Raw genomic sequence first — 11868 nt, 5'->3', positions numbered from 1 at the left:
CCCTGAAATGGTCTTCCAACAGTCTTGAAGGAGTTCCCAGAGATGCTTAGCACTTGTTGGCCCTTCTGCCTTCACTCTGCGGTCCAGCTCACCCCAAACCATCTCGATTGGGTTCAGGTCCGGTGACTGTGGAGGCCAGGTCATCTGGCGCAGCACCCCATCACTCTCCTTCATGGTCAAATAGCCCTTACTTTCAAAGTTTTCCCAATTTTTCGGCTGACTGACTGACCTTCATTTCTTAAAGTAATGATGGCCACTCGTTTTTCTTTACTTAGCTGCTTTTTTCTTGCCATAATACAAATTCTAACAGCCTATTCCAGTGGTGGCAAACCTATGGCACGGGTGCCAGAGGCGGCACTCAGAGCCCTCTCTGTGGGCACCTGCACCCTGGAAAAAGCCTATGGTGTACCAATATGCCTTAGACTTTTCCTGCTATTCATCAGTGCAGGGCGCTCTATGAACAGCACAGGCAGCGCACTGAATGTAGGCAGGCTATTATAGCTACATGATAAAGTATATGGGAGATATACTATATTAGTATTCAGGTTAAATTGCCATGTTGGCACTTTGCGATAAATAACTGGGTTTTGGGTTGCAGTTTGGGCACTCGGTCTGTAAAAGGTTTACCATCACTGGTCTATTCAGTAGGACTATTAGCTGTGTATCCACCTGACTTCTCCTCAACGCAGCTGATGGTCCCAACCCCATTTATAAGGCAAGAAATCCCACTTATTAAACCTGACAGGGCACACCTGTGAAGTGAAAACCATTTCAGGGGACTACCTCTTGAAGCTCATCAAGAGAATGCCAAGAGTGTGCAAAGCAGTAATCAAAGCAAAAGGTGGCTACTTTGAAGAACCTAGAATATGACATATTTTCAGTTGTTTCACACTTGTTTGTTATGTATATAATTCCACATGTGTTAATTCATAGTTTTGATGCCTTCAGTGAGAATCTACAATTTTCATAGTCATGAAAATAAAGAAAACTCTTTGAATGAGAAGGTGTGTCCAAACTTTTGGTCTGTACTGTACATGTAATTAATGGTTTTATGTAATTGACTTTTCTGTCAAACTATCCAATAAAGTAAAATAAATTACAAAGTTTTTTTTTAGGTGAGGGTGTAGATGACTTCTTCCCTGGACTTCTATCACTGGAAAGTGATGCCGGCTTTTAAGAAGTTGGGGTACCGTAGATTATATGTGTTTGCAGCCCAGCAATAATAGACTTTAGTGTATGGACACCCCTCTACTGATGTGATACAAGATGCCGCAGTTTAGTAAAAAGGGGGAGGGGATCTTATTTGTATTCTGCAGCATATACCCAGAATCCTGCTGCTCTCAGCAGTATAGAGGCAGTGGGGGAGGTACAGTCCAAAGCACTAGCTGGATGCACCGCCGCTGTCCATAGTGCTGAAGGTTAGTGCTTGCTTCTGAGATCCTGCTGCATGTGGGCGCAAAGGGTAAGTCTACAGCTGCTATGTCCAGCATGTGCACATAACAGGAAGGGGGTGAAGTGAGCAGTGTATGTGCTGTCATTGATCTCATGCCATAGAAAATCTTCTTACATTCACCTGAAGGTGACCTTGGGTTGTAATCTGCTTACCTGTCTAGTGCTAGCACTCATCAGCTCAATGGAGCCTTAAAATCAGCCCAAAGGTAGGACACATTCCCCTAACACAGTGGTGATGTCCATGCATCCGTGTGTTTTATGTGTGTAGTGCTATTATCCATTTATATTTGTGGTGGTTTTTCAGAATCTGTATATGAATGCATCAAGAACTAGAGATGATGGGGGTAGTTACTGTCAAGTATGCTCAGTGAAGAACACCACAATCCACCTTTCTCCAGGCTGAAATACAGTAGGTGCACATCAAATGAATACTGCACAAGCAATAGGTTCAGCGTCCCCTTGTAATGCGTTGTATTTTTATTTTATATAATAATTTTTGTCCTATTAAATTTTCACAAAGCAATATGGATATTTGGATTAGCTCTATATTTAAGGTCATTTTGCACTTTGTCATTGCAGATCTCAGAGTGAGAATGCCACTTTTCTTCATAATGCTAAGGTAATAGTGGGTTTCTGATGGACATGTATGAGAGAGCAGATGTGCTTCTATGACCATGGTGCAGACCGTGCAAGTGGCAGTACTGGGGGCGCCTGGAGTTGGGAAGACCTCCATCATCCGGCAGTTTGTAGCCCAGGAGTTCCAGGAGGAGTACACTCCAACAGAGAGCAGGCATCTGTATCGAGCATCTGCTGTTCTAAGCGAGAGGATGTATGAGCTCCTAATCCTGGATTTACCATACCTGCCAAGATACCCAGGCTCTGCAGGACAGGTGAGAACTTCCATATTGCCATACTTAATAAAACAATCCTTACAGTATATTATTTCCAAGCTTGCCAACCAGATTTTTTAATGGACAATTTATCCAAAAATCCTGGACAGCCAACATTTTTACAGACAAATTGGAACCATAAAGATTACAAGCGATACGTGTCTCTATGTCAATATACTGATGTGAACACATTTTAGTGAACCACAAAATGATTGTAATTCCAATTTTTCCATCTTAAAAATTGAGGGACACATCAATTTTATTTCAGACACTGAAAAGGGTTGTTTGATTTTTGTGGACAGTCCAGGAATTTATGGATGGTTGGCAATCCTGATAGTTTCTGACAGTTTTGTGAAAGTGTGACATTTTCCCATGAGCTTATCCAATCATCACAGTTGTGGCATTAAAGGGGTTGTCCGACCTACAGATATTGATAACCTCAGGATAGGTCATCAATATCAGTGGTGGTTAGACTCCTTGCATCCCCTGCTGATCAGTTGTTTGAAGGTGCCTCGCACTCCTGTTAGTGCTGCGTCCTTTTCACTATTTACCTGCATATCGTCTCCCTCGTAGTGGTGGCGCAGTGACATTACAGCTTCCACTTCCATTCACATGAATGGGACAAACAGGTGTAATTACTGTACATTGCACCACCGCTACAGTGTAGACAGGCAAACATTGAAGAGGACGCAGTGCTCACAAATGCACTGCAGCCCCTTCAAGCAGCTGATTGTCGGGGGTGCCAGGAGGCGGGCCCCCACTGATCTGACACTGATGAATAGATCATCAATATCTGTAGCCTGGACAGCCCCTTTAATTATATGCTCTTTTCCTGTCATTTATGTTTTTTGATATTTTTGTTGGCATGAAGCACACACTGTCATGGTGAACACTTGCCATCTGTCTTATTAGGCCTCATGCACACGACCATATGTATTTTGCTCTCCACAAAATATGGAAGGCATCTGTGTGCTTTCTGCATCCCTGTGTGAATTCCCCAAACATCAGAACATGTCCTATTCTTTGCTGCAAGATGTGGACCATGGACCCATTGAAGTCAAGGGGTCCCCACAAAAAAACTGATACAACACATCACACGGACGTCATTCAAATTTTGCGGACCATAAGATACATACTGTTATGTGCATGGGGCCCGTTTCAAAATTATTTCCAAATATGCAGGACAATATATTTTATATATACAGTGGATATAAAAAGTCTACACACGCCTGTTAAAATGTCAGGTTTCTGTGATGTAAAAAAATTAGACAAAGGTAAATCATTTCAGAACTTTTTCCACCTTTAATGTGACCTATAAACTGTACCACTCAATTAAAAAACAAACTGAAAGGGAAGAAAAAAATATATAAAAAATATAATATGATTGCATAAGTGTGCACACCCTTAAACTAATACTTTGTTGAAGCACCTTTTGATTTTATTACAGCACTCAGTCTTTTTGGGTATGAGTCTAACAGCACAGCACATTTTGACTTGGCAAGATTTGCCCACTCTTCTTTGCAAAAACACTCCAAATCTGTCAGATTGCGAGGATTCAGGTCTGGGCTCTGGCTGGGCCATTCCAAAACTTTAATCTTCTTCTGGTGAAGCCATTCCTTTGTTGATTTGGATGTATGCTTTGGGTCGTTGTCATGCTGAAAGATGAAGTTCCTCTTCATGTTCAGCTTTCTAGCAGAAGCCTGAAGGTTTTGTGCCAATATTGACTGGTATTTGGAACTCTTCATAATTCCCTCTAGCTTAACTAAGGCCCCAGATCCAGCTGAAGAAAAACAGCCCCAAAGCATGATGCTGCCACCACCATGCTTCACTGTGGGTATGGTGTTCTTTTGGTGATGCGCAGTGTTTTTGCGCCAAACATATCTTTTGGAATTATGGCCAAAAAGTTCAACCTTGGTTTCATCAGACCATAACACCTTTCCCCACATGCTTTTGGGAGACTTCAGATGTGTTTTTGCAAAATGTAGCCTGGCTTGGATGTTTTTTTTCGTAAGAAAAGGCTTTCGTCTTGCCACTATACCCCGAGGCCCAGACGTATGAAGAATACGGGAGATTGTTGTCACATGTACCACACAGCCAGTACTTGCCAGATATTCCTGCAGCTCCTTTAATGTTGCTGTAGGCCTCTTGGTAGCCTCCCAGACCAGTTTTCTTCTCGTCTTTTCATCAATTTTGGAGGGACGTCCAGTTCTTGGTAATGTCACTGTTGTGTCATATTTTCTCCACTTGATGATGACTGTCTTCACTGTGTTCCATGGTATATCTAATGCCTTGGAAATTCTTTTGTACCCTTCTCCTGACTGATACCTTTTAACAATGAGATCCCTCTGATGCTTTGGAAGCTCTCTGTGGACCATGGCTTTTGCTGTGTGATGCGACTAAGAACATTTCAGGAAAGACCAACTTAAGCAGCTGAACTTTATTTGGGGTTAATCAGAGGCACTGTAAATGATGGCAGGTGTATGCTGCCTCCTATGTAACATGATTTTGAATGTGATTGCTTAATTCTGAACACAGCTACATCCCCAGTTATAAGAGGGTGTGCACACTTATGCACATTATTTTAGTTTTTTTTTGCTTTCTTCCCTCCACCTAAAAGATTTCAGTTTGTTTTATAATTGAGTGGTACAGTTTATAGGTCACATTAAAGGTGGAAAAAGTTCTGAAATTATTTATCTTTGTCTCATTTATTTACAGCACAGAAACCTGACATTTTAACAGGGGTGTGAAGACTTTTTATATCCACTGTATGTATATACAGTACAGACCAAAAGTTTGGACACACCTTCTCATTCAAAGAGTTTTCTTTATTTTCAGGACTATGAAAATTGTAGATTCACACTGAAGGCATCAAAACTATGAATTAACATGTGGAATTATATACATAACAAACAAGTGTGAAACAACTGAAAATATGTCATATTCTAGGTTCTTCAAAGTAGCCACCTTTTGCTTTGATTACTGCTTTGCACACTCTTGGCATTCTCTTGATGAGCTTCAAGAGGTAGTCCCCTGAAATGGTTTTCACTTCACAGGTATGCCCTGTCAGGTTTAATAAGTGGGATTTCTTGCCTTATAAAAGGGGTTGGGACCATCAGTGGCGTTGAGGAGAAGTCAGGTGGATACACAGCTGATAGTCCTACTGAATAGACTGTTAGAATTTGTATTATGGCAAGAAAAAAGCAGCTAAGTAAAGAAAAACGAGTGGCCATCATTACTTTAAGAAATGAAGGTCAGTCAGTCAGCCGAAAAATTGGGAAAACTTTGAAAGTAAGGGCTATTTGACCATGAAGGAGAGTGATGGAGTGCTGCGCCAGATGACCTGGCCTCCACAGTCACCGGACCTGAACCCAATTGAGATGGTTTGGGGTGAGCTGGACCGCAGAGTGAAGGCAAAAGGGCCAACAAGTGCTAAGCATCTCTGAAAAATCCTTCAAGACTGTTGGAAGACCATTTCAGGGGACTACCTCTTGAAGCTCATCAAGAGAACGCCAAGAGTGTGCAAAGCAGTAATCAAAGCAAAAAGGTGGCTACTTTGAAGAACCTAGAATATGACATATTTTCAGTTGTTTCACACTTGTTTGTTATGTATATAATTCCACATGTGTTAATTCATAGTTTTGATGCCTTCATAGTCATGAAAATAAAGAAAACTCTTTGAATGAGAAGGTGTGTCCAAACTTTTGGTCTGTACTGTATATACAGTTGTGTTCAAAATTATTCAACCCCCACTGAAATTGAGTGTTTTGGTCAGTTTGACATTGATTTTGATCATTTCAGTCATCTTGTTTACAATTAAATCAAAGAGGCACTTGTAAGTCAGACAAATATAACATAACATTTATAATGAAATAACCACAAATGTATTTTCTGTGCTCACATCATTATTAGTTTTATTCAACCCCCAAGTGACATTCAATCTTAGTACTTAGTACAACATCCTTTTCCAGTTATAACAGCTTTTAAACGTGAAGCATAGCTTGACACAAGTGTCTTGCAGCGATCTACGGGTATCTTCGCCCATTCTTCATGGGCAAAAGCCTCCAGTTCAGTCACATTCTTAGGCTTGCGCGCTGCAACTGCTTTCTTTAAGTCCCACCAGAGGTTCTCAATCGGATTTAAGTCTGGTGACTGCGATGGCCACTTCAAAATGTTCCAGCCTTTAATCTGCAACCATGCTCTAGTGGACTTGGAGGTATGCTTGGGATCATTGTCCTGTTGAAAGGTCCAACGTCTCCCAAGCCTCAGGTTTGTGACGGACTGCATCACATTTTCATCCAATATCTCCTGGTACTGAAGAGAATTCATGGTACCTTGCACACGCTGAAGCTTCCCTGTACCTGTAGAAGCAAAACAGCCCCAAAGCATGATTGACCCCCCACCATGCTTCACAGTAGGCAAGGTGTTATTTTCTTCATAGGCCTTGTTCTTCCTCCTCCAAACATAGCGTTGATCCATGGGCCCAAACAGTTCTAGTTTTGTTTCATCAGTCCACAGAACACTATCCCAAAACTTTTGTGGTTTGTCCACATGACTTTTGGCATACTGCAGTCGACTCTTCTTATTCTTTGGAGACAGCAAGGGGGTGCGCCTGGGAGTTCTGGCATGGAGGCCTTCATTACGCAGTGTGCGCCTTATTGTCTGAGCTGAAACTTCAGTACCCATATCTGACAAATCTTTTTTCAGTTCCTCAGCAGTCACATGGGGACTTTTCTCCACTTTGCGCTTCAAGTAGCGCACAGCAGTCGAAGTCAGCATCTTCTTTCTGCCACGACCAGGTAGCGTTTCAACAGTGCCCTTTGCCTTGAATTTGCGAATGATGCTTCCTATGGTGTCTCTTGGTATGTTTAACATCTTTGCAATCTTCTTATAGCCATTGCCCTTCCTGTGAAGAGAAATCACCTCTTCTCTTGTCTTCCTGGACCATTCTCTTGACTTCACCATGTTTGTAAACACACCAGTAAATGTCTAGAAGGAGCTGAGTATCAAAGTCCTTTTAAATCTGCCTAATTGGTGCTTATTATGCTTGATTGCTGCTCCTTGACATCCACAGGTGTTTTCAATACCTGATCGAAAACACTTGAATGAACCTCTGTTCTTAAGAGTGGTAGTCTTTAAGGGGTTGAATAATTGTGTCAATGAAGAAATCACAAAAAAAACATTTAATACTGTATTACAAAAACAATTGATGTCATTTTAGTTGCATTTGGTTCTTTAAAAAGTCCTTGTAAGATTTCATTCTGAACACAATTACAAATGTACACTAAATTCCCTAAAACCCTTTACAGCATTGGGGGTTGAATAATTTTGAACACAACTGTATATATATACTGTCTTGATGTAACATTGTATGCGACCAGTAAATGCTATTAGGCCTCATGCACAGGAAGGTATTACTGATTTTCGCTGTACAGATGGGTGATATGCCTATGTTTTATTATACAGGTGCTCTCCCTGCTCCATATAAAGGCACACAGAATGGCAGAGGCTCAGTAATACCGACCTATAGGTTCTCTGTGTGCTACCATACAGGCTCCGTGCACATAGCTTTAAAGTGTGCATGAGGTCTAAACAGGGGCAGACTGGGAGCCTGAAGTGGCCCTGGAAAAAAACTTACAAAGATGCCCAATGTTGTAGGCGGGTCCAAACTGATAGAAGGAGGGGTTACAGAAGTAGGCAGAAACAACAGAAGTAGGCGGGGCCAGCAATACTGTAGTGCAGCACAAAATACCGTCCTAGCACAAGCAAATACAACAGTGCAGCACAAAATACTGCCGACCCTGCTGCGGTATTCCACTGTATCGCCATACTGAGGACAGTGATACAGTTGAATTCAGGAGGGCATCTGCAGCCGTCGGCCATGTGAATAAGTACCTGATGCTCTGAGCATTAATTACTGTTGAGAGCATCGGATCATTGTGTATCCAGCCATTTGAAGGGATTGGGAGGCCCCTCTGGGCATTGGCCCATCGGGAAATCTCCCTGTAGGGTCTATGACCAGTTCACCCCGGGTCTAAAAGGGAACACAATAAAATGGTTTGTAATCAATCCTAACATCCATATACAAATTGAGAGCCCGATGTTGGACTATCTCGTGTCCTATGAAATGTCCACACATTTATGTACATACTAGTTTTTATCAAATGGCTGTCAGTGGGAGAACTAGAGGGGTGTGTGGAAATATTTGACAGTGAATGCATTTTAATGGAGCATGGAAATATAAATAACAGGCTGTCACTACATCTTACATGGAAGAACGAAATGCTTAGAGCTCCAATATTGATTTTCCCTTCTTATTTTTCTTCCCAGGAGTGGTTGGATCCACGATTCCGGGGTCTCCAGAACAGCAGGGTCTTCATACTGGTCTTTGATATCTGTAGCCCTGAGAGTTTCCACCATGTGAAGCAGTTAAGGCAGCAAATCATAGAGAGGTACAATCATCATACAATTAATGACATTTATGACAAATTGTGCTTACGGTATTTATTAGGAAAGTGCATACTGTATTGCAAACCCTTAAATCAGCTTGTCAACAAGTGCCCTATGCTTATTTGGACTCAATACCTTCTGCTCAGGTTCATACAATTTTTAATGTTTTTTTTTTTTGTTGCCAAACTAGGAGAGATCCTTAAAGCGGACCTGCCACCTTTCCTGATACATATGTTTTAGTAACTTGCATGTAATAACAATTCTGGTGCATCTTTTACTATGACTCTTTCGTGCTGTTCCTGTATTATTCCTCCTAGAAGTTTATGAATGAATTGCCAACAGTCTACAATAAAGGTCAATCTGAGTGTTATCAGTTGGGGAAGTGTCTCTGCACAGTCTGACACTATCCAATGGGTGCTGCTGGTGCACCCCCAACTGGTAACACCCAGCTGTCCATTCATATACTTCTAGTAGGATTAATAGAGGGATGGCACAACATGGAGTTGTATGAAAAGATGTTTTAGCATGCAAGTTATCACTAAAACAGACATGTCAGTAGAGCTGTTAGGTCCTCTTTAAGGCCTCATTCACACATACGTGGATTTTCGCGGACCACAGTCTGTGAAAACCCGGCCTGCCACCCTGCTGAGTGCACGAGCGCACGGCGTCATAGGTTGCTATGATGCCGTGCGCTTCGTGCCGCCGCCGCTGTACAGTAGTACACTCGTATGGTCTGTGAAAATCCACTTATGTGTGAATGAGGCCTAAGGAAGGAAGGTCAGACTTTTTCTGGGGAAAATTTCGACTTGCTACATTTCCCAGCAATGGCCTCTGATGGATGAAATTACAGTATTTGACAAAGGCTATTCAGTTGCATTACAGTACAAGTAGGTAAGAGCAGGTACCGTGGAAGCACGTGGAAAGGTGTTCCCATATGGCACACCTCCACACAATGCCATATAAGAAAGGGAAGCAACAATGACATGTCATGCTTCGATATAGCACTACTGCTTTTGGTCACCCAGTCCCTGCTTTTCCCCTGAGGGAAGGAGAACCCCAATGTTCGGGCTCATTCACACGACCGTGCCGTTTTTTGCGGTCCGCAGATTGAGGATCCGCAAAAAACGGATGCCGCCCGTGTGCTTTCTGCAATTTGCGGAACGGAACAGGAGACCCACTATAGAAATACCTATTCTTGTCCGCAAAACGGACAAGAATAGGACAGGACTCATAATTTTTGCGGGGCCACAGAACGGAGCAACGGATGCGGACAGCACACAGAGTGCTGTCCGCATCTTTTGCAGACCCATTGATAATGGTTCCGTATACGGACCGTATGCGGAATGCAGAAAAACGGCCCGTATATGGAACGCAAATTGCGTTCGTGTGAACGAGCCCTTATAGTGTAAAAAAAAAACGTAAGCCATGCACACTTGAGAGCAGATTTCATTCACCTTGCGTTATCCGAACCACATTGTAATGTGTAATATAGTTTGAACAGTGAATTTGTAACATGGAGATAAACTCTCAGGAGTAGGGATTAATTGTAGCCATAGATGGGTTACTATCCTGCTTTTGTTATTTTACTCTGGTCCTGTCAATGACAGGACAGAGGCTGAACCTCTAATACATAATCATTTTTAAGTGTTAATGGCGTTTTTTGGGAGATCAATATTGATGGCCTATCCTCAGAAAAGGACATCAATTTGGGGGTCCGAAACCAGGCACCCCCGCTGATCAGCTGCTTGAAGATGCCATGGCACTGCAGCTTCTGCCTAGACCAGTGATATCACATTCATCAGTCCTACTCCAGTGAATGTGCTTGGGCTGCAATACCAAGCACAGCCACTATACAATTAATGGCGCTGTGCTTGGTGAGCCGTGACGTGCCCACAGCGGCCACTTCAATCATCTGATCTGCGGCGGTGTTGGGTGTCAGGCCCCACTGATCAGATGTTGATGACCTAACCTGAGAACAGGGGATCAATATCAATCTCCTGGAAAAAAAAACTTTAACACTTAAAAAGAATTTTTATTTCGTTCACTGATTTCTGTTAATGAAAATCTGACACAAATTCTTCACATTTGTTCACCATCCAATCTAATTGATGACAAACTAATGCAGGGCTGGAACAGAAAGTGCACAACATTGCCATCACTTATGTCCGGGTCAGGCAAAAAAAATAAAAACTACCGATCAGACACAAATGATATAAGTGAACAAACCAGCATTGATTTCAATGGTCTTGAAGGTGGTGCTAGATTTCCAGCAACAGAAATCTGTGAGCGGTGCTGAAGGTTTGATCTCTGTTGCTTTGATTCCTGTCTTCTGGCTGGCATTTATGATGTTTTACTGGTTGACATTCTGCAGCACCAGCAAACCCGCACTTATCGTGGTGGTTGGGAACAAGAGAGACCAGCAGAAGCATCGCTTTGTACCACGCCACGTTCTGTCTATTCTGGTAAAGAAGAGCTGGAAATGTGGCTACTTGGAATGTTCAGCTCGAAACAACTGGCACATTCTGCTACTTTTCAAGGAACTACTCATTAGCGCCACGACAAGAAGCAGGAGCCACACACCCAGCATCTGCCTGCAGGGGGCGCTTCACAGAGAGCGGTGCAGTGTTATGTGAGAAAGTTGCATCATGTAGGACAGAGGCACCACTTGTAAAGTATGCTCTGCAAAACTGAATAGGGGATGAACAATCATTACTATGATCATTCGTTCCTCATACAGTTTGCACAGAGGGCCTCATACACTGAAGCTATCTCTCAAAGTGTCTTTGTCACTAAAGCAATTGATCTCATTTAATGGCAGTGTAGAGTTAATGGGGGTTCCACAGATATCTTCAAAATAGGCCATCTGACTAATGAGGTTCCCTCTGACGGTACCTGACACAACAATGTCCATGCAAAATGTGGCTGTGCCTTTACTGCAGCCTCATTCATTTGAATAGGCTTAGCCGCAGTACCTGGCAGTGCCACACTCATATGGACATGTGTTTGGTATGGTACCAAGAGAAGGATTTTACCCTTTCTGGCAAGGCTGGCAATGCTATATCATGGAAAGACCCATTAA

General features: G+C 42.5%; 1 protein-coding gene across 1 annotated transcript; it reads left to right on the top strand.

Moving 5' to 3' along the window:
* The first annotated feature begins 2126 nt into the window (after nt 1-2126).
* Nucleotides 2127-11791, top strand: RASL10A (RAS like family 10 member A). The gene is made up of 3 exons (XM_040420271.1): nt 2127-2342; nt 8670-8791; nt 11161-11791. The coding sequence occupies exons 1-3, from the start codon at nt 2127-2129 to the stop codon at nt 11420-11422; spliced, it is 600 nt and encodes a 199-aa protein (XP_040276205.1). The 3' UTR covers nt 11423-11791.
* The last annotated feature ends 77 nt before the right edge of the window (nt 11792-11868 follow it).

The sequence above is a fragment of the Bufo bufo genome, chromosome 2 (genome assembly GCF_905171765.1).
Source record: "Bufo bufo chromosome 2, aBufBuf1.1, whole genome shotgun sequence".
Lineage (NCBI taxonomy): Eukaryota > Metazoa > Chordata > Amphibia > Anura > Bufonidae > Bufo > Bufo bufo.
This window is presented reverse-complemented; position numbering and strand designations above follow the sequence as displayed.